Source organism: Bufo bufo, chromosome 3 (assembly GCF_905171765.1).
Source record: "Bufo bufo chromosome 3, aBufBuf1.1, whole genome shotgun sequence".
In the NCBI taxonomy this organism is placed as follows: Eukaryota; Metazoa; Chordata; class Amphibia; order Anura; family Bufonidae; genus Bufo; species Bufo bufo.
The window spans coordinates 491151627-491175964 of NC_053391.1; the positions used below are offsets into that span (position 1 = coordinate 491151627).

Consider the following 24338-nt stretch of genomic DNA (forward strand, 5'->3'; position numbering starts at 1 on the left):
GGATCATGAGCAGTTCCTTTCCTTCTCCATACTCTTCTCTTCCCATCACTCTGGTACAAGTTGATCTTGGTCTCATCTGTCCATAGGATGTTGTTCCAGAACTGTGAAGGCTTTTTTAGATGTCGTTTGGCAAACTCTAATCTGGCCTTCCTGTTTTTGAGGCTCACCAATGGTTTACATCTTGTGGTGAACTCTCTGTATTCACTCTGGTGAAGTCTTCTCCTGATTGTTGACTTTGACACACATACACCTACCTCCTGGAGAGTGTTCTTGATCTGGCCAACTGTTTTGAAGGGTGTTTTATTCACCAGGGAAAGAATTCTTCGGTCATCCACCACAGTTGTTTTCCATGGTCTTCCGGGTCTTTTGGTGTTGCTGAGCTCACCTATGCGTTTCTTCTTTTTAAGAATGTTCTAAACAGTTGTTTTGGCCACGCCTATTGTTTTTGCCATCTCTGATGGGTTTGTTTTGTTTTTTCAGCCTAATGATGGCTTGCTTCACTAATAGTGACAGCTCTTTGGATCTCATCTTGAAAGTTGACAGCAACAGATTCCAGATGCAAATAGCACACTTGAAATGAACTCTGGACCTTTTATCTGCTCATTGTAATTGGGATAATGAGGGAATAACACACACCTGGCCATGGAAGAGCTGATAGAAAATTGTCCCATTACTTTTGGTTCCTTAACAAGTGGGAGGCACATATGGAAACTGTTGTAATTCCTACACCGTTCACCTGATTTGGATGTAAATACCCTCAAATTAAAGCTGACAGTCTGTAAATAAAGCACATCTTGTTTGTTTCATTTCAAATCCTTTGTGGTGGTGTATAGAGCCAAAAATGTTAGAATTGTGTCGCTGTCCCAATATTTATGGACCTGGCTGTATTTGTAAACTTCTAGCAGGAATAATACAGGAATGGCACATCATAGAGCCATAAGAATAGATGCTCCAGAATTGTTATTACAAGGGGAACGCAAGTCGTTACTAAAACTGACATGACAGGAGAGGTGACAGGTCCACTTTAAGGCCCCATTCACACAATGGTATTTTCAGTCCACATCCTATTCACAGTTTTTGTGTATTAGATGCGACCCATTCATTTAAATAGGGCCAGAAAATATGTGGACAGCACACTGTTTGTGTTCCGCATCCGTATGTCCGTTCCCCGACACCCGGAAAAAAATAGAACATATCCTATTCTTGTATTATTGCCTGTTTTGCCGTCTTGGCCGAATGTTCTGATCCGCAAAATGCAGAGCGCACAAGACCGGTATCCGTGTTTTGTGTATCCGTAATTTGTGGTCCGCAGAAACGCATACAGTCTTGTGAATAGGGCCTAAGATCAAGTCCTGTTTTTGGTTTACAAATACTGATGCCAAGCACTTACTAAGCCTACAATATGTGGATAATGCCTTAGTACATATATGGAAAATAGATTTTTCCACGCTTTTTCTAGTCAAAGTTAGCTCGCTGCATGACACACAACAAAGTCTGCAATTTTAACTGCACAAACTGTATCCAAGAGAGGTCCAGGCAGATAGACGGACATGGCGTGATGTTAGTATAGGCACTCCGTTCTCCCGTTATGTCCTCCGGTATGTTCGGGGACTTGGTTATAGTAGGCGGAGTCTGCCCTTGTTCTGCTGGCGTCTCCTTCTCCTAGGCTGTAGCGCTGGCCAATCGCATCGCAGAGCTCACAGCCTGGGAGAAAAAAACAAGACTCCACCTACTATAACCAAGTCCCCTAAGTCTCTGCCTACTATAACCAAGTCCCCGAACATACCGGAGGACATAACTGGAGAACGGCGCGGCGCCCAGGGATAATAGTAAGTGCAGTGAGATCCCTGGGCACCGCTGTATATGTCATGATACTTGGTTCACAATGTCAGGATCGGTGAAAGGTCCTCTTTAAATCAAACCGGAAAGGAAATCGCAAGTGTGAAAGTAGCCTTAGTGAGTCACAGTGCTGGCGCCATTAGACAGGATTATTAACACTGTCAATCTCAGAGGAAGGGGAAGTGTAAGGAGCACCAGGGGCGTAGCTGTACTCAAAGTGCTTACAGCCTGCCCCATGGTGCTCCAACTGCCAGATTTGCATAAAGATAAAAATCCTCATATCTCCACAATGTTGCAACCTACAAAGATAAATAAGGCATCGTTTTAACCACCTCCGGACCGCTGTACGCACAGACGCGTCCTGGAGGTGGTTGATTCATTCCGCCTGGACGCATATACGCGTCATCTCGCGAGACGCGAGATTTCCTGTGAACGCGCGCACACAGGCGCGCGCGCTCACAGGAACGGAAGGTAAGAGAGTTGATCTCCAGCCTGCCAGCGGCGATCGTTCGCTGGCAGGCTGGAGATGTGTTTTTTTTTAACCCCTAACAGGTATATTAGACGCTGTTTTGAGAGAAATATCTTGGCAAAAGACAACTTTTCCCATTTTTTTATACAAAGTTGGCATTTGACCAAGATATTTATCTCACCTAGCATGGGTATATGTAAAAAGACACCCCAAAACACATTCCTCAACTTCTCCTGAATACAGAGATACCAGATGTGTGACACTTTTTTGCAGCCTAGGTGGGCAAAGGGGCCCATATTCCAAAGAGCACCTTTTGGATTTCACAGGTCATTTTTTACAGAATTTGATTTCAAACTCCTTACCACACATTTGGGCCCCTAGAATGCCAGAGCAGTATAACTACCCCACAAGTGACCCCATTTTGGAAAGAAGAGACCCCAAGGTATTCGCTGATGGGCATAGTGAGTTCATGGAAGTTTTTATTTTTTGTCACAAGTTAGTGGAATATGAGACTTTGTATGAAAAAAAATAAAATAAAAAAATCATCATTTTCCACTAACTTGTGACAAAAAATAAAAAATTCTAGGAACTTGCCATGCCCCTCACGGAATACCTTGGGGTGTCTTCTTTCCAAAATGGGGTCACTTGTGGGGTAGTTATACTGCCCTGGCATTCTAGGGGCCCAAATGTGTGGTAAGGAGTTTGAAATCAAATTCTGTAAAAAATGACCTGTGAAATCCGAAAGGTGCTCTTTGGAATATGGGCCCCTTTGCCCACCTAGGCTGCAAAAAAGTGTCACACATCTGGTATCTCCGTACTCAGGAGAACTTGGGGAATGTGTTTTGGGGTGTCATTTTACATATACCCATGCTGGGTGAGAGAAATATCTTGGCAAAAGACAACTTTTCCCATTTTTTTATACAAAGTTGGCATTTGACCAAGATATTTCTCTCACCCAGCATGGGTATATATAAAATGACACCCCAAAACACATTCCCCACCTTCTTCTGAGTACGGAGATATCAGATGTGTGACACTTTTTTGCAGCCTAGGTGGGCAAAGGGGCCCATATTCCAAAGAGCACCTTTCGGATTTCACAGGTCATTTTTTACAGAATTTGATTTCAAACTCCTTACCACACATTTGGGCCCCTAGAATGCCAGGGCAGTATAACCACCCCACAAGTGACCCCATTTTGGAAAGAAGAGACCCCAAGGTATTTCGTGATGGGCATAGTGAGTTCATAGAAGTTTTTATTTTTTGTCACAAGTTAGTGGAATATGAGACTTTGTAAGAAAAAAAAAATAAAAATCATCATTTTCCGCTAACTTGTGACAAAAAATAAAAAGTTCTATGAACTCACTATGCCCATCAGCGAATACCTTAGGGTGTGTACTTTCCGAAATGGGGTCATTTGTGGGGTGTTTGTACTGTCTGGGCATTGTAGAACCTCAGGAAACATGACAGGTGCTCAGAAAGTCAGAGCTGCTTCAAAAAGCGGAAATTCACATTTTTGTACCATAGTTTGTAAACGCTATAACTTTTACCCAAACCATTTTTTTTTACCCAAACATTTTTTTTTTATCAAAGACATGTAGAACAATAAATTTAGAGCAAAATTTATATATGGATGTCGTTTTTTTTGCAAAATTTTACAACTGAAAGTGAAAAATGTCATTTTTTTGCAAAAAAAATCGTTAAATTTCGATTAATAACAAAAAAAGTAAAAATGTCAGCAGCAATGAAATACCACCAAATGAAAGCTCTATTAGTGAGAAGAAAAGGAGGTAAAATTCATTTGGGTGGTAAGTTGCATGACCGAGCAATAAACGGTGAAAGTAGTGTAGGTCAGAAGTGTAAAAAGTGGCCTGGTCTTTCAGGGTGTTTAAGCACTGGGGGCTGAGGTGGTTAATCAGCACGATCAATTATACCAGACAATATGCCTGGTTTAATAGGGTTGATCATGCTGACAGAGGTTCTTAGTAGAAGTTGTTATAAGACGCTTCTAAAATACTAATCATTTTTTAACATATTTATTTTAGCAGATCTCTGTTCTTTCCCACTGGAGGTTCTGTAATTTGAGCTCTTTAACAGTACTCTGTCTTCCATTCATTGACCTCGTATTGACTCTTGCTCTATAAGCCACTAGAGGAATTGCAGGTAGCTATTTCCGAGCTACAATCTAAATACACACTTATTTATCCTAACATGCACATCCAGGTTATAAAAAGGATTCCAGTATGTGGCCTACGCAATATTCCTGAGAGTTATGCTCTACCTCATCATAATAAAATTACCCTGTTTCTCCTTTTATGAGCTATAAATGTGCTATATATACAACACAAGCATAAGCCATGTAAAGCCTATAAATATTAACCTAAAGAAGACAACTATTTAATTCACTGCTGGAAACCTCCAGATCTCTAGGTGCTGACATCATTTCTACCGATTACTGGAATCTTACTATTTACACACAATGGCCCACATTCACTATTCTGGCTGCGCCTAAACTACGGAGTCTTTTGTGCCAAAATTTGGCTCAAAAAGGATAATCTACTGTGCCTTGCCCATGGCATTTGAGGGGTTAAAAGTCTGTGACTGCCGTTCTCAGTGGGTGTCTGCTGTGTCTTCTTCTAAATGGGCACCATCTTTACAGACCCAACATCGCGGATGTCAGAAAAGGGTTAAAGTTTAGAAAAAAAAAAAAAAAAACAAGACCACCCAGTACAATAAAACATGTCAATTGGTTTTTGTTCAGCCATTTTTTCCCTATAGAGAAGGAAATGGAAAATGCCTGAAAAATGCCATTGCTTCAACCTGCTGCGTTGAAAAAACAACAACTCCAAATTGAAATAGACGCTAAAAAAATGTCCTGACTTTCATCATTTCTCTAGACTGGAGTTGGTGTTTTTTCAGCAATAAAGCAAAAAGAACACGTCCAGAAACTAGTTAAAGGGAATCTGTCACCTAGAAAATGCATATTAAACCGCCAGCAGTACCTTATTGCAGCCTGTAGCATGATTATAAAGGTGTCTGTGCAATGCGGCAAAAGTCTGTAAAAAGACTTTTATTCAACGGGCCACGCTATGTAAGGGTCCATTCACACCATTCATTTCTATGGGGCAGCACGATGTGCTGCCCGTATCCGGAATTGCGGATTCGCACTTCCGGGTCTGCAATTCCGATCCCGAGAAATATAGAACATATCCTATTCTTGTCCGCAATTGCGGACAAGATTAGGCATTTTCTGTTAAGTGCCGGCGATGTGCGGTCCGCAAAATGCGGAACGTACATCGCCGATGTCCGTGTTTTGCGTATCCGCAAAACACACACGGACGTGTGAATGGACCCTAAAGGATAGTCTTGAAGTCAAGTCCAAAGCAAACACAGACGGCACTCCGTTGTTCTCAGTGGCGTGGTGCACGTGTCAGGGGTCGACTTCCCCTACGCATACCAAGAGATAAGACCGGCACTCACTGAATAGCATTGCTATTGCTATTCAGTGAGTGTCGGTCTTATCTCTTAGGGCTGTTTCACACGAGCGGATGCCGTGCGTGACATCCGCTCCGTGAATGACAGCCAAGACCCGATGCAGACTGCAGAGGCACGGAGCATTAACATGACTGATAATGCTCCGTGCCTCTCTGTGATCTCTTTACTACGAAATCACAGTGAGATAAAGTTGTCACTGTGATTTCGTAGTAAAGAGATCACAGAGAGGCACGGAGCATTATCAGTCATGTTAATGCTCCGTGCTTCTGCTGTCCGCATCGGGTCTTGGCTGTCATTCACGGAGCGGATGTCACACACGGCATCCGCTCGTGTGAAACAGCCCTTAGTCATGAAGTCAAGGGGGCAGCGGCTTTCTCGCCTAAAGTCAAGCGCGCTCCTCCCCCTTTACCTCCCCATAGCGTTTGATTGATAGGATGCCCGATTCCTTCACTGCCGGTTGCTTGAATGTAGTCTCGCGCATGCGCGGGCTCGCGAGTGCCTGAGCATTGAGCTTCTGAACAATACCTCAAAGCGGAATGGAACAGTGCGCAGGCGCCGGTATTGCAGGGACACAGCGCAGGCGCAAGACTACTTTCAAGCGTCCAGTAGTGAAATCATTCGCAAGGCATCCGGACCTAATCCGCGCACGCTCGTCTGTAAGGGGCCTTAACGGAGAGACAACGATGCAGATGGGAAGTCAGCTGGACTTTATATAGCTTTTATCTCTTCATATGTGTATTACGTCACTGAACATGATTATTATGTTCTCAATCTAACTTTACAACCAGAACCCTATGGTCTTACCCTGTCAGCAGCTTCAGTGTGAGGTAGGTAAGGATCAGCATTGTCACACAGTCACCTAGGAATGCAGGCTGATCCGCACTTCCTATCTTGCTGACATTTATACCTAGTAAAACTTGTGAATCAGATTTGATGATTTTTAGAGCTGTCAGGTATTCTTGTGTGGTAATTGGTAGGGATGGGTTCTCCCTCTGTGTGTTTCATAGTGAGGTAATGTGGTTGTGATCACGCAGGGACTATGGAGTGCAGCCGCGAGGCGATCCAACCCCTGCACACGTATCCTTGTCTTTACAGACTCGCGTTCTGTCATTATGGTGTTATACATGTGGATGTTACATAGAACCATACGGCACCTTTGTGTGTCTCCAGTTTCCTTACTTTTCATACATTTCTTACGTTTCATATATCAATGCTATGCCATGTAACTGGGAACCGGTGCTTACCTAACAGCGGCCATCCACGTAACAGATCCACTTCATTCATCTTCCTCTTTAGGCTAGGTCTACTCGACGACATGTGTCGCACGACAGATAGGGTACAACTACACTGCAACATTTGTCGCACGACATTTTGTCACACCAACGCGACAGTCGCAGAAAAATCCATCTCGAATTGATTTTTTGCGACTGTCGCGTTTCGACACTATAAACTATCATTATAAAAATTGTCGCACGACATTGGTGCGACAAATGTCGTCGTGTAGACCTAGCCTTACATATGTCCAGGCATCTGGTTTTGTTTCACCCTTAGGCCCCATTCACACTCCGTGTGCTGTCCACATCCGTATGTCCGTTCCGTATTCCCGCAGAAGAGACAGAACATGTCCTATTCTAGTCCATTTTGCGGAATTTTTTTTTTTTTTTTTTTTATTTATATATAAAAAAGATTTTTAGAAAAAATTTCTTATTTATACAATTTTATTTTTATTTTTATATTTATTTGTAATTGTAGCCATATATAAATGACAGGGGACTGTAGGGAATGATTGTTATTTAATCTGTAAGGGCTCTTTCACACTTGCGTTATTGTCTTCCGGCATAGAGTTCCGTCGTCGGGGCTCTATGCCGGAAGAATCCTGATCAGGATTATCCTAATGCATTCTGAATGGAGAGTAATCCGTTCAGGATGCATCAGGATGTCTTCAGTTCCGGTACGGAACGTTTGTTGGCCGGAGAAAATACCGCAGCATGCTGCGCTTTTTGCTCCGGCCAAAAATCCGGAACACTTGCCGCAAGGCCGGATCCGGAATTAATGCCCATTGGAAGGCATTGATCCGGATCCGGCCTTAAGCTAAACGTCGTTTCGGCGCATTGCCGGAGCCGACATTTAGCTTTTTCAGAGTGGTTACCATGGCTGCCGGGACGCTAAAGTCCTGACAGCCATGGTAAGTGTAGCGGGGAGCGGGGGAGCAGTGTACTTACCGTCCGTGCGGCTCCCCGGGCGCTCCAGAGTGACGTCAGGGCGCCCCAAGCGCATGGATCACGTGATCGCATGGATCACGTCATCCATGCGCATGGGGCGCTCTGACGTCATTCTGGAGCGCCCCGGGAGCCGCACGGACTGTAAGTATACCGCTCCCCCGCTCCCCGCTCCTACTATGGCAACCAGGACTTTAATAGCGTCCTGGGTGCCATAGTAACACTGAAAGCATTTGGAAGACGGTTCCGTCTTCAAATGCTTTCAGTACACTTGCGTTTTTCCGGATCCGGAGTGTAATTCCGGCAAGTGGAGTACACGCCGGATCCGGACAACGCAAGTGTGAAAGAGGCCTTAGCTATAACCCTGTGATTAATAACCAAAACCGCATAGATACCGCAAGGGATTTTCTGTAGACGAATAAAACCATTGAAGTGTATAAATAAATTTATTTGATGGAGAAAGAAATGAAATCAACATAACATGTAGGGTTAGGAATGGATTGTATTAGTACCTATAGGAATCGGATTATTATGATGTGTATTAAACAGTAGGTTATTTGAAATTTAAGTCTTTTTTGTGGATAATTGGGTGGATCTGAATGGAATGGACTCTTCTACTCCGTGCCAGCTTTTGAGCCAAATGAGGAGGCTCATCATGTGTTTGAACAATTACCATTTGTAAGACACTATAAAAGTAGGCAGTTGTGGGGGAACCTGTACCACTGAAGAAGGGGCAAGTACCCCGAAACGCGTTTGGTGAGGAGCCCCCCGGAACAACCTCAAGGAGTACAGTACGTGCTTGAACTATCCAGAGCCGTGCGGCAATTCAAAGTCTTTGGAAACTCCGTGCCTTACTAAACCCCTGATACGCCGGGACCTACAAGCGCAAACACACGAGGAGTGTGTCGCATAACATACCGACGAGGGGAAAAGCATCTTGAGTCCCAGCGCTGACCGGCTTCCTGCTACTACGGAGCGGCAGCCAGAGGACCGCAAGGGCACAGAGAAAAGACACAGTATCTTTCAGTTGCTACAGCAGCAGCTGATAACGACAATTTGTTTCCAAGTTTACCTACATAAGGAACCGCACAGCACAGGGAGTATTAGCGGGACGCCGCAAGTATACTCACTTAAGTGAATTCTGCTGTACCACAGTTACATTATCCTCTTGCAGTGAATCAGGACTGTGAACTTTATAGTACTTGGTTAAGCTAGCCACTACATTAGCTCAAGCCACCAGCTGGGCTTTACTTCTATTTGTTCTGACTTTCATATGGACTGATTTTTTACCATCCCCAGCCTATCCACCATTGGTCCTAGTATTTATTCTATATCTATATATTTTATTGTATCCATGTGTTCTTATATTGCTTGACTGTATTTTATATGTGTTTTTTAAAATAATTGATTTTACTTTACCTTACATGTCCTTGAATAAAATATATGACTCTACATAAGTGAGTGTGCCCAGTATACTTTTTAACAAGAATAAGAATTGTTGCAATGGGTCCGCAAAAAAAACTTATGCAACACGGACGTTACACAGACGGCATCAGTATTTTTTACGGACCCCCGCAGACCGCAAAATACATACGGTCGTGTGAATGCACCCTTAGGGAGTCTTCACATGCTGCAGATTTTGTTGGCGAAATTTCTACAATTAAAAATTAGTTCCAATTATCTGAATGGGGTTGTTTTGGTGGCAAGCACATGGATTTCTGCAAGCCCTATTCAGATGAATGTACTGTATTTTTTGCCCCATAAGACGCACTTTTTCCCCCCCAAAGGCACTCTTAGGCCTAGGGGTGCACCACCAATGAGGCCAGGTGAAGCGATGTCAGGCAGCACAAGAAGGGGACAGCAGAAGGGCCATGGGCAATGAGCGCTTTCATTGTGGCAAAGGGGTCAGGTTAAGAAATTGGCATGGGGGGGGGGGGCGTTTCAGTTTTCGCCTCAGGCGGCAGAAAGGCCTCAGGCGGCAACCTAGGACATGTTCTATCTTTTTGCGGAATGGAAGTACGGGACAAAACCCCATGGAAGCACTCCGTAGTGCTTCCGTAGGGTTCCGTTCCGCATCTCCAGATTTGCTGACCCATTCAAGTGAATGGGTCCGCGTCCGTGAGCGGAATGCCCACGGAACAGCACCCGTGTATTGCGGATCCACAAATGCGGTCCGCAATACGGCAACGGGAAGCACACGTCCGTGTGCAGGGGGCCTTAGGTTGAGAATTTGGTATGAGGGGTTATGCCTCATGCAGACGTCAGTGTTTCACGGACGTGTGCTGTACGTGTTCTCCACGGACAGCACACGTCCCTATTCATTTTAATGTGTGTATTCACACATCAGTGTTTCAGCACGGTCCGTGGGTCCGTTTTTTAACCACGGATGCATGCTCTATTTTGTCCATCACGCCCATTATACTCTATTGGTCCGTGAAAACCATGGATGCCATCCGTGTTTCACGGATCATTAACAAGAGATTCTTTGAAAATTATTTTTCAGCTGTTGAGTGTTAGTGAAACACGGGTGCAACACGGACAGCAAAAAACGGATCCACGGATCTGTCACGGGAGAAAACACGGATTTAACACGGTGTTACCACTGATCCAAAACGGACACGGACGTCTGCATGAGGCATTAGGGCGCGGTTTCAATTTTTGCCTCAGGCAGCAGAAAGGCTAGGTGCCCCCCCTGCTCGGGCCCTGGATCTTTTAGGCTGGGTTCAGACCTGAGCATATTCGATATGCACGTTTAACGCGCGTTTGTGTCGCGCGTTTTTGTCCATAGTCAATGCGCGTATTACGCGCGTTTGTGTGATTAACAGTAGTGTCCTATGGCTGCAAACGCGCGACAAAACGCCCCAAAGAAGCTCAAGAACTTGTTTGAGCGTAGGGCGTTTTTCAGCGCGTTCAAACGCGCTGTAAAATGCTCAAGTGAGAACCAGGGCCATAGGGAAGCATTGGTTTTCATGTGTTGAGCGCTTTACAGCGCGTCTGAACGCGCTGTAAAACGCTCAAGTGTGAACCCAGCCTTAGGGCACACGTTCAGGTTTCCTAATGCAGGTTTGGAAGCCAAAACCAGGAAGGAATTCAAAAAAGGAGACGTCATATCTGTCCTTTCTACTTTCTCTCCTTTTATCATCTACTCCTGATCATGAAACCTGAGCTTATGGCCGTAGGTTTGTGTGCCTAGCGGACCAACTGTGGACCGGGCACGAACATCTCATCAGTTGTGTCTATATACACGGGCGGAACTACAGGGGGCGCAGAGGTAGCGGTCGCTACGTGGCCTAGGAGCCCCAAAGACCCCTGTGCCACATAAAAAGACACAGGTATTATACACAGTGCATGCTGGGAGGGCCCCGAATCTTCAAGTTACACCTCTGGCTGGAGGGAAGATCAAGTATTTGGCATGGGGGTGCACAAAGCACTGACAGAAGGGGGGCCCAAGCTGAACTCTTGCACCAGGGCCCATGATTAGTGTTGAGCGAACTTCTGTTTTAAGTTCGGCGCCTAAAGTTTGGCTTCCAGTTAGCGGAGAATCCCGATATGGATTCCGAATTCCGTTGTGGTCCGTGGTAGCGGAATCAATAATTGGCCATTATTGATTCCGCTACCACGGACCACAACGGAATTCGGAATCCATATCGGGATTCTCCGCTAACCGGAAGCCGAACTTTAGACGCCGAACTTAAAACAGAAGTTCGCTCAACACTACCCATGAGCCTTTGGCTACCATCCTGACTAGACTGTCCTTCCTGTAACATCAGTGAGACCCCTAAGTACCTGAGAACCGCGTGGTCCTCACAGCTGAAGGCACATTATCCTGGCCACACAATGTGGACATTCTTCCTATAGGTCTGTCAGATGTCATCACATGAACGCTGCTGGCAGCAATAATCCCAATAGGAAAGCTGGGGCATCTGAGGCTTTCTGCTGAATGAACAAAAGCCTGGGAAAGGCTTGTCCTCCGGGATCACGTGGAGCATCCGGGGGGATTAGAGGAAATCCTTCTGACACATGAGGCACGTTCTTCAGCTGAGAGTCATGGGCAGGCTGGTAATTAGCCCGTCCATTCATCAGCCCAGTCCTCCCAGCTGACGACAACCTCCACCATCTGCTGAGTATAAGTGAGTGGCTCCTCCAGTACTACTACCCCAGCCATCATGGCGTCTTCTCTGTGGGCTGTGGTGCTAGCCGTGGTCTGCGCACAGGTGGCCCGCGCTCAGTTCCCCAGGGCTTGTACCACGGTGGAGGCGCTGCTCAGTAAACGCTGCTGCCCAGCGCTCGGTTCAGACCCGGCCAATGCCTGCGGCTTCCTGCAGTCCCGCGGCCGCTGCGCGTCTGTAGTCGTGGACGAGCGCCCGTGGAGCGGACCGTATACCTTACGGAATGTGGACGACCGGGAGCGCTGGCCTCTCAAGTTCTACAACGCCACGTGCCAGTGCACAGGTAGGTGCCCCCACTACTCGCCCCTGCAACCAACTGCTCAGCCCCCAGACCAAAAGTCCGCAGGTCCCTGCCCATTGTGATCGGTGGTTTCCAGGGACCGGGAATGTATCCGTATTCTGACTCCATGGAGGTTACTAAACACGGGTATAATACGGGGCTCGCACGTGGATTTCTGTGTAGATGCTTGTTTTAGTTAAAAGATCCCTTTTTCATTCATTGTGATGGGTTTTGACAAATGTTCTTAATGAGATGAATTGGTATTATAATAATATTATTATTAGAATTACTACTGGGGGGGCGTCACACTGCAGAATTACTACTGGGGGGCGTCACACACTGCAGAATTACTACTGGGGGGGCGTCACACTGCAGAATTACTACTGGGGGGGCGTCACACTGCAGAATTACTACTGGGGGGGCGTCACACTGCAGAATTACTACTGGGGGGGCGTCACACTGCAGAATTACTACTGGGGGGGCGTCACACTGCAGAATTACTACTGGGGGGCGTCACACACTGCAGAATTACTACTGGGGGGCGTCACACACTGCAGAATTACTACTGGGGGGCGTCACACACTGCAGAATTACTACTGGGGGGCGTCACACACTGCAGAATTACTACTGGGGGGCGTCACACACTGCAGAATTACTACTGGGGGGCGTCACACACTGCAGAATTACTACTGGGGGGCGTCACACACTGCAGAATTACTACTGGGGGGCGTCACACACTGCAGAATTACTACTGGGGGGCGTCACACACTGCAGAATTACTACTGGGGGGCGTCACACACTGCAGAATTACTACTGGGGGGCGTCACACACTAAAGCCAGTTCCATCCATCCGCATGGGCTGTTCCGGCAGCAGTGAGGAGCTGGAGTTCTGCAAGCTCCGTTTAGGTAAATGGAAATGACTTTAACTTGCAGAAAACTTCTGCACCACAATCTGCAGAGGGTGATGGCAGCCATCCTTCTGAGGAGCCAGCCTACAATCGGGGTCTGAGGCTTAGTCCCAAGCGGTGCATTCGCGTGTCTCGTCTGGCATCTGTAAGGCTACTTTCACACTGGCGTTTCTGGGTCTGCTTGTGAGATCCGTTTGAGGGCTCTCAGAAGCGGCCCAAAACGGATCAGTCCTGACTTAGGCCTCCTGCACACGGGCGTTTTTTTCCCCCGTTTACTGGCCGTTTTTTGCGTTCCGTATACGGAACCATTCATTTCAATAGTTCCGCAAAAAAAAACGGAATGTACTCCGTATGCATTCCGTTTTTCCGTTCCAAGATAGAACATGTCCTATTATTGCCCGCAAATCACGTTCCGTGGCTCCATTCAAGTCAATGGGTACGCAAAAAAACGGAACACATACGGAAATGCATCCGTATGTCTTCCGTTCCCGTTCCGTTTTTCGCTGAACCATCAATTGAAAATGTTATGCCCAGCCCAATTTTATCTATGTAATTACTGTATACTGTATGTCATACGGAAAAACGGAACGGAAAAGCGGAACAGAAACAGAAACACAACAGAAACAAAAAACGGAACAAAAGATCCGTGAAAAACGGACCGCAAAACACTGAAAAAGCCATACGTATTTCCGTTTTTCCGTTCCGTTTTAACATAGACCATGTCCTATTATTGCCCACAAATCACGTTCAGTGGCTCCATTCAAGTCAATGGGTCCGCAGAAAAACGGAACACATACGGAAATGCATCCGTATGTCTTCCGTTTCCGTTCCGTTTTTTACTGAACTATCTATTAAAAAATGTTATGCCCAGCCCAATTTTATCTATGTAATTACTGTATATCCCATACGGAAAAACAGAATGGAAAAACGAAACGGAAACACAACGGAAACAAAAAACGGAACAACAGATTTGTGAAAAACGGACCGCAAAACACCTAAAAAGCCATACGGTCGTGTGCAATAGGCCTTACAATGTAATCAATGGGGACGGATCCGTTTTTCACTGACACAATATGGTGCAATTGAAAACGGATCCATCCCCCATTGACTTTCAATGTAAGTCAGGACGGATCCGTTTGGACTTAGACTTTTTTTTAATGAATAATGCAAACGGATCCGTTCTGAACGTATACAATTGTTTGCATTATCGGTGCGGATCCGTCTGTACAGATACAAGACGGATCCGCACGGAACGCCAGTGTGAAAGTAGCCTATGTCGTCATTTCTGAAATGGACGAAAACTGTTCAGTTTCTCCTAGCGAAGCTTCCAGGGCAGATACGCGTCTAACTGGTCCGTTTCACATGATCAGCATTTTGCGTCCGTATTTGTAAGTAATGGAAATATTTGTGCCTCTTCTGTTCCTACTCCTGGTTTTGGCTCCAATACTGATGGCAGATACTGACCGTGTAAGGCTCCATTCACACGTTTGCAAATGGGTCCGCATCCGTTCCGCAATTTTGCGGAACGGGTGCGGACCCAGTCATTTTCTATGGGGACAGAATGGATGCGGACAGCATACAATGTGCTGTCAGCATCCGCGGAGCGCGGCCCCGATCTTCAGCTCCGCAGAAGATAGAACATGTCCTATTTTTGTCCGCAGCTTGCGGACAAAAATAGGCATTTCTATAGGGGTGCCGGGCGGGTGTGTTGCGGGTCCGCAACACACCACAGACGTTTCACAGGTTCTGATCAGAAATGGAGATGCTATTTTTGTGTTTGGGGAACAGGATCCAGACAGATCTGTGTTGAATGTATTTTCTTTCTGTGTCCGTTCCGTGTGTGTTTTTATTTTTTTTTATTTTATTTCTTTCGACCCGTAAGGGTCGATTCACACGTCCGCATTCGTTCCGCAATTTTCGGACCCATTCACTTTCAATGGGGCTGGAACAGATGCGAATCCACATTTCTGGGATCCACATCTGCAACTCTGTTCCTAAAAAAATCAGAACATGTCCTATTCTTGTCCGCAATTACGGACCAGAAAAGACATTTTCTATTAGTGTCTGTGATGTGCGGTCAACAAATTGCGGATCGCACATTTCAGGTGTCCGTGTTTTGCGGATCCGCAAAACACTTACAGACGTGTGAATGGACCCTAAAGGGAACCCTTCATTTCAATGGTTTTAAAAAAAAAAAAAAAAGTAGGTACGGAAGGTACTCCTTGTGCATTCTGTTCTGCAAAAAAATAGAACATGTCCTATTATTCTCCGCATTACGGACAAGGATAGGACTGTTCTATTAGGGGCCGGCCGTTCTGTTCCACAGAATACACACTGATGTCGTCCGTGTTTTTTGCGGACCGCAAAATACATACGGTTGTGTGCATGATCCCTAAGGGTGATGGCACATAGTGCCGCTCGGATATGCATTCAGGATGCAGCCTCGTTAACCCCTGGTATTCTGCATTGTGGGAATGATTTCATTCATTTTGGCTAGCTACAATAAAATACTGTCAGAATTGCCCCGTGTACCAGCACCATTAGGCCCCTTTCACACGAGCAAGTGTTTTTTTTTTTTTGTTTTTTTTACGCATCAGTTCTGCGTTGCGTGAAAAACGCAGCATGTTCTATATTCTGCGTTTTTCACGCAGCCTTGGCCCCGTAGAAGTGAATAAGTGTTTCAGTGAAAAACGCATTGCATCCGGAAGCAAGTGCGGGTGCGATGCGTTTTTCACGGATGGTTGCTAAGAGATGTTGTTTGGAAACCTTCAGTTATTATCACGCACGCGCTGCACCCGTGCGGAAACAACTGAACGCAATTGCAGACAAAACTGACTGAACTTGCTGGCAAAATGGTGCGAGTTTCCCTGAACGCACCCGAAGCTAATCCGTCACGCTCCTGTGAAAGGGCCCTTAGTCTATGAAAACTAGAGGCTAATACAAGTCTGCATCCTAGCTAGGACAGACGCCCCATTGAAGACTTACGGATCTGTTATCAGATTTGAGGGGAAACAAATCAAATGGCTATTAACACTAAAGTGTGATCTGTGATCAAGGCGTGAAGGGAATTTACTGCATCTTATGAGAAGTATCAGGAGATGTTTCTACGGACATGCTGAAGTCGCTGCTCAATCAGCTCAAAATCCTAACCATTAATTGGCTCAAATTTGTCAAACTTGCCTGATTTGAGGTGTAAAATTTGACTGGTGCATTTGATTCTTGTCGTCTTTATTGCTCTGGTGGTTGTTCTTCAGTTATAGCGTGAAAATAGAAAGAGGGGGCGGCACTCGCCCCTGCCGAATAAAAGCATCCAGGCAGGAGCGTACAAAAATAGACTTCACGGACACAGGAGCGGCGACCGCCTTTTTTCGCGCTGGCTTGCGCTTCGTCTGGCCACTGACCTCACTGCGCTAATGTGTGTCAGTATTTATTGACCTAGCGTCTAGTTGTTATGACAACCTATGCGGCAATCAAAAAAATGACTCCTACATAAAATGAAGAAATTGCAACAAAACAAAGTATACTTGTAATTTTGACCGATAATGACAGAAACCAACATTAGGCCTCATGCACACGACCGTTGTGTCCCGTTCCGCAAAATGGGGTTCCGTGATCCGGAGGCCCACCAGACATAAAGGAATGTAAAAAAAAAAAAAGTCTAAGACAGGTTTGCCATGCAAATGATAGGAAAAAAAACGGATGCGGACGACAATCTTGTGTGCCTCCGCGTCTTTTAGCGGTCCCATTGACTTGAATGGGTCCGCGAACCGTTTTCCGCAAAAATAGGACAGGTTTTTTTTAATTCCCCCCCCCCCCCCCCCCCCCCAAATGGACCGCTTGAAAGTCATGTTATAATGGAAAATAATATCTATACAAACCCGAACTACAGTGAAGAAGGTCGGGTCTGGGTACCACATTCAGTTTATCACTCACGTGCAAAACGCATTTCACCTGCACGATAAAAACTGAGCAACGCAATCCTCAGTCTGATTGAAATTGTGTGCGCACTCGCGCGGGTTTCCTGCAATGTATCTGGGACACATCCAGAGCAAATCCAGGACGCCCGTGTGAAAGAGGCCTTAAGTAGACGCCAGAGCAGCAATCGGCAGGTCCGCAATACACGGGACACCGGCCGTGTGCATTCCGCATCACAGATGCGGACCCATTCACTTGAATGGGTCCGCAAATCTGGAGATGCAGAACGGAAGCACTACGGAGTTCCGTTCCGTGCTTCCGTTCCGCAAAAAGATAGAACCTTTTTGCGGCACGGACGGATCTTTTTGCGGCACGGACGGATGGATCGCGGACCCCATTCAAGTGAATGTGTCTGTGATCCACATGCAGCTGGCCCACGGTCGGTGACCGTGCATTGTGAACTGCAATTTCCTCAGTCTCAGAAATTTTCTGCAACAAAATCTGCCCTGTGTAAAGGCACCCTTAGGCCGCTTTCACATGGGCGTCATGTTTTTTGCCCGGTTAAGATGCGGGTGCGTTGCGGGAAAATGTGTGATTTTTTTTTTTTTTTCCGCGCGTGCGCAAAACATTGTAACATTCACAGGCGTTCGGGTTTGGGTTAGGTGTTGTGTAGATTGTATTATTTTCCCTTATAACATGGTTATAAGGGAAAATAATAGCATTCTGAATGCATAGTTAAATAGGGCTGGAGGGGTTAAAAAATAAATAAAAATAATTTACTCGCCTTAATCCACTTGATCGCGCATCCGGCATCTCTTCTGTCTTCTTTGCTGTGCACAGGAATAGGACCTTTGACGTCACTGCTCATCACATGGTGAGGGACCATGTGATTGGATCATGTGATGTCACCACAGGTCCTTAGCCGGCAGCTCAACATTAGGCCTATTGCACACGGACGTTTTTTTTTCCCGTTTACTGGACGTTTTTTGCGTTCCGTATACGGTCCGTATACGGAACCATTCATTTCAATGGGTCCGCAAAAAAACCGGAATGTACTCCGTATGCATTCCGTTTCCGTATTTCCGTTTTTCCGTTCCGTTTTAACATAGAACATGTCCTATTATTGCCCGCAAATCACAGTCCGTGGCTCCATTCAAGTCAATGGGTCCGCAAAAAAACGGAACACATACGGAAATGCATCCGTATGTCTTCCGTTTCCGTTCCGTTTTTTGCTGAACCATCTATTGAAAATGTTATGCCCAGCCCAATTTTATCTGTAATTACTGTATACTGTATATGCCATACGGAAAAATGGAACGGAAAAACGGAACAGAAACGGAAACACAACGGAAACAAAAAACGGAACAACGGATCCGTGAAAAACGGATCGCAAAACACTGAAAAAGCCATACGGTCGTGTGCAATAGGCCTTACAGTAGAAGACAGAGATCCGCAACTACGCGATCAAGTGGACTCGGTGAGTTATTTTTAACCCCTCCATCACTATTTTACTTTGCATTCTGTATTCAGAATGCTATTATTTTCCCTTATAACCATGTTATAAGGGAAAATACAGATCGGGTCCCCAGCCCGATCGTCACCTAGCAACCACTTCTATGGGGCCTGCGTTGCATGAAAAACGCAGATTATAGAGCTTGCTGCGATTTTCACGCAACGCACAAGTGATGCGTGAAAATCACAGCTCATGTGCACAGCCCCATAGAAATGAATGGGTCAGGATTCAGTGCGGGTGCAATGCGTTCAACTCACGCATTGCACCGTAAAAGGGGCCTTAGGCATCACTTGTGCATTGCATGAAAATCGCAGCATGTTTTATATTCTGCGTTTTTCACGCAACGCAGGCAACCATAGAAGTGAATGGGGCCGCGTGAAAATCGCAAGCAAGTGCGGATGCGGTGCGATTTTTCACGCATGGTTGCTAGGTGACTATCGGGCTGGGGACCCGATCTGTATTTTTCCCCTCCCCCACGACAGCACCACTGAGAGATGGCTCCGCCTCCAAGGAAAGGAAACCTGTAGCATAAAAAAGGTGGAGCCACTCTCCCACCTCAGTGAGGTTTCCTGTCCCTGGAGCAGGAGACTTGTAGTTTTTATTTCTAGGAGGCCCATGGCTTGGAAGTCCTAGGAAAGCCTAGAGAGTCATGGGTCTTACCAGCCTGAGACCGGGTGCCGGGTCTGTTTAGGGACGATGGAGGTCGGTCCGGGGCCGATTCTTCATTCCAGAGGCTGAGGACACCGGTCCCTCAAAGGAGTGAGACCGCGTGGGGCCGCACGAGCGGCTCGCATGGAACACGCCAGAGGGCGATAGTTCCGGGTGCGCACGTGTGTGCTGCAGACTGCCGACGCAGGAGCAGTGGAACGCACCGGAGCAGGAACCGGAAGTCGCGGAATGACGTCACAGAGGTGAGACGTGCGTTCCAGATACAAGTTCCGGTCAGATGACCGGAAATAAAAGGGGAGACCAGGCGGTGCAGCGTTCTCAGTGTTGGCAGGCACCATTGAACCTGCAGAGATTTCTCCTAACGCTGGGCTGCTAGTCATTTTTCCTTTCAGAAAGCACTCTGCATCCGGACCAGGTTGGTGACTTCTGGCACAAGAAAGCTCCCAGGGAACATGTGGAACTCTCCAAGGAGAGGTGCTGTTCCCTGCTTCATATTTTTCCTAAAAACCTCTATGCCTCTAGGTATATTATGGAGGAGGACAAGAGGTCAGAAGAAGTGGACGCTGAAAAGCAGATGCCGGTATAGAATCTTCTGAAGGGGTAAGAGGCAACGGTTGATGTAAATACTGATGGTGTTCTTTGTATCTGCTGTCATTTCTTAGGTACCACCTAAAAAGGTCGCATCAAAGAGAAAGAATAAGGAATGTGCACTATGTAGATGCCCCTTGTCCTCATCTTATTCTAAAAAACTATGCCAGGAATGTATTGACAGAACACTGGCAGAAGAGTCCCCGAATTTTATGAAGGGTATTAGAGCACTCATTAGATCGGAGGTTAAAGAGTCCCTTAAAACCTCAAAAAAACCTAAAAAAGCAGCGGAAAGAATAGATTCAGAGGTGGAGTCAGTAGATGATAGTGAGGAGGATAAGGATGAAGAGTCTGAGCATTTGGGTCACAAACATTATGATGGAAGGTTTAAGACTGCAATTCAAGAGACATTACCCACAAAGATTTGTGGTCACCAGAGAATCCAAAAGATTGACAGAAGAGGTAGATCAATTAATAGTCAAGAAGGTGTTGATACCAGTACCAGAAATGGAGTGGGGGAGAGGTTTTTACTCGACTCTGTTTTTGGTGAGAAAACCGGACGGTTCATTTCGGACTATAATAAATTTAAGACAATTAAACAAATCCCTAGTCATAAAAAAATTCAAAATGGAGACCATAAAATCGGCAATTCATTTAGTCTTCCAAGGGTGTTTCATGGCAGTGTTAGACCTAAAAGATGCATATCTGCATATTCCGGTGCATCCTTTCTTCCAGAAATTCCTGAGGGTGGCGGTAGTCAGGAAGGGCAGGACCAGACATCTACAGTTCCAGGCTATGCCTTTCGGACTATCAAGCGCACCAAGAACCTTCACCAAGGTAATGGCAGAAGTGGCCTCATTTATCCGCAAGGAGGATATTCTTTTCCTGCCGTATCTAGACGATTTTTTAATAATAGCAGAATCACAAGAGAAGTGTCAGAAATCTGTCCAGAGAGTGATTCGGATTCTAGAGCATCTGGGGTGGATGATCAATATGAAAAAATCGAGATTAGAACCCAGCACAGTACAGACCTTTTTGGGATTGCGGCTAGATTCCCTGCGACAGAGGACCTTTCTTCCAGTAGAGAAAATAGAGAAAATTCGGAACGAGGCCCGGAAAGCTCAGAAAAATCCGGGAATGTCGGTCCGGAAGGCCATGTCTCTACTAGGCTTGATGACAGCTTGTATACCAGCGGTCCAGTGGGCACAGTTCCATTCAAGACAGTTGCAGGAGAATATTTTGCAGGTAACTGGACGGAAGGAGATTACCTTGGACTCCCAGATGAATCTGTGCAGGAGGACTCTTATCTCCCTCAACTGGTGGTTGGAGGTAAAGAATTTAGATCAGGGTATCCCATGGAATTACCCAGATCCGGTAGTCATTACGACAGATGCCAGCCCATGGGGGTGGGGGGGGCACTTCCAAGATCAGTTAAGGCAGGGAAGGTGGTCCCCGTTACAGAGACTATTCTCTTCAAACAGGAAGGAGTTGAGAGCAGTGTTTTTGGCCCTAAGAGCAGCCCTTCCAGAGATTCATCACCAGCATGTCAGGATCATGTCAGACAACAGGACGGTAGTGGCATACCTGAACCGTCAGGGAGGTACGAGATCCCGATCTTTAATGAGGGAGACAGAGTTGATATTTTGGGAGATAAGAAGTCAGGTGACACACATATCCGCTCTTCATATAAAAGGAAGGGAGAATGTCCAGGCCGACTTTCTGAGTCGCCACCGATTAAGACAAGGAGAATGGTCTCTAGATCCCTTGATATTTGCAAAAATTGTAAGATTATGGGGGGTCCCAGAGATAGACCTCTTTGCCACCAGAGAGAACAGGCAGGTGGAGAAATTTTGCTCTCTCAACCCTTACGAATCTCCGGTTTCGGTGGATGCCTTCCTTTTGGAATGGAAGTTTCATCTAGGGTATGCCTTTCCCCCTCTTCAGCTCCTTCCCAGAGTGCTCAGGAAAATCAGAGAGGAGAGGTCGGACATGATAGTGGTCGCCCCCTTTTGGCCAAAGAGGGCATGGTTCTCCCTCCTCAGGTCCATGTCAGTAGTGGAACCTTGGGTTCTCCCCGAGATCCCGAATCTCCTAAGGCAGGGCCCAGTAATGCATCCGGAGGTAGAGTCCCTCCATCTCACTGCTTGGAGATTGAAAGGGCACACTTAATCAGGGAAGGTTTTTCAGAGGCTCTCGTTTCCACAATTCTGAAAAGCAGGAAAAAAGTGACCAACACGATTTATGCTAGAATTTGGAGAAAATTCTTATCCTTTGCAGGCCTCGACATTAATGTTTGGCCAGAAAGGATTTCCACTAGACAGGTGTTGGAATTTTTACAACAGGGATTAACCTTAGGTTTAGCGAAAAGCACCCTAAAGGTTCAAGTTTCAGCCCTCTCGGGATTAAGTGGTAGAAGTCTGGCCATGGATCCCTGGATAGTCAGATTTTTCAGGGCAGTAGATAGGATTGTTCCAGTGAGGGGGCCTAGGTTTCCTCCCTGGGATCTGAATTTAGTTCTGAAAGCCTTAACTTGTCATCCATTTGAGCCTATCGAGGATAGCTCCATAAAAAATCTAACTCTGAAACTGGTGATTCTGATAGCCCTCACTTCAGCACGAAGAGTTAGTGAGATCCAGGCCCTGTCCATTAATCCACCGTTTATGACTATACGAGAGGATAGGGTAGTGTTAAGGCCAGACCCAAAATTCGTTCCTAAAGTCCCTTCTAAGACCAACAGGTTACAGGAGATAGTTCTCCCAGTTTTTTTTCCAGATCCAAAGAATGAGGATGAAGAGAAATGGCATCTCCTAGATGTAAGAAGGTGCCTGATCCAGTACCTAGAAAGATCCAGGGACTGGAGAAAGTCCTCATCTTTGTTGATCCTACATGCGGGGGTTAGGAGAGGTAATGCTGCCTCTAAGAGTACCATCGCTAGATGGATTCGAGAGCTGATTTCTCTAGCATACTCTTGTTCTGGGGTTTCTCCTCCACTATCCTTGAAGGCTCACTCTACCAGAGCGGTATCTACCTCCTGGGCAGAAAGGTCCAGTGTGTCAGTTGATCAGATCTGTAGAGCTGCCACCTGGGCTTCTCCATCTACCTTTTATAGGCACTATAGATTACAACTTGATTCTATATCTGACCTCCTTTTCGGCACAAAGGTGTTAGAAGTTGGTACCCACCCTTAGATTCTATGAAATCTCTCTCAGTGGTGCTGTCGTGGGGGAGGGGAAAAATGATGATTACACTTACCGGTAATCGGATTTTCCTGACCCCACGACAGCACCCATCTAATTCCCTCCCTAAGGTGGTGGTTGGTGTTAAGTTTTCACGTGGTGATATGCAAAAAAAAAAAAAAAAAAAAAGGATTTAGATATTGTATTAACCAAAAGGGGAGTCCCTCTCATACTCTGTAAACCCACTGAGGTGGGAGAGTGGCTCCACCTTTTTTATGCTACAGGTTTCCTGTCCTTGGAGGCGGAGCCATCTCTCAGTGGTGCTGTCGTGGGGTCAGGAAAATCCGATTACCGGTAAGTGTAATCATCATTTTCCCTTATAACATGGTTATAAGGGAAAATAATAGCATTCTGAATACAGAATGCATAGTAAAATAGCGCTGGAGGGGTTAAAAATAAAAATAACTCACCGAGTCCACTTGATCGCGTAGTTGCGGATCTGTCTTCTGTAATGCTGTGGTGACGTCACATCACATGATCCAATCACATGGTCCCTCACCATGGTGATGAACCATGTGATTGGACCATGTGATGAGCACAGTGACGTCACCACTGGTCTTTTGCCAGGTCCTGAAGCTAGAACAGAGACCGGCAGCTATGGATCAGGTAAGTTAACTTTTTTTTTTTTTTACCCCTCCAGCCCTATTTTACTAAGCATTCTGTATTAAGAATGCTATTATTTTCCCTTATAACCATCTACACAACACCGAACCCAAACCTGAACTTCTGTGAAGAAGTTCGGGTCTGGGTACCAAACATGGTGATTTTTCTCACGCGCGTGCAAAACGCATTAAAACGATTTGCACTCGCGTGGAAAAATCACGCGTTTTACCGCAACGCACCCGCATCTTATCGGGCCCTCACACGCCACGCTCGTGTGAAAGAGGATTTAGTCTACCTGCACACCTTGCGGAGTCTCATGTGTAGTACAGAACCATCAAAGTGTATGAGAAGATATAAATCTCGTGTACTCTGTTTCCGTGCTGAAACGTATGAGCATTTAGGATTTCCAAATCCACAGTTTGTCAATAATTGCAGTTT

The 24338-nt window shown here is 46.0% G+C and overlaps 1 protein-coding gene across 2 annotated transcripts in view; it reads left to right on the forward strand.

Moving 5' to 3' along the window:
* The first annotated feature begins 6426 nt into the window (after positions 1–6426).
* Positions 6427–24338, forward strand: part of DCT (dopachrome tautomerase) — a 37366-nt gene continuing 19454 nt past the window's right edge. Inside the window, exon 1 of one of the 2 annotated variants that reach the window (XM_040425316.1) lies at positions 6427–6631. In XM_040425316.1, coding sequence (XP_040281250.1) covers positions 6595–6631 — 37 coding nt within the window. In that variant the 5' untranslated portion in view covers positions 6427–6594. Of the gene's footprint in view, positions 6632–12098; positions 12472–24338 lie in introns of those variants that run through there. The other variant, XM_040425315.1, reaches the window with a different exon arrangement.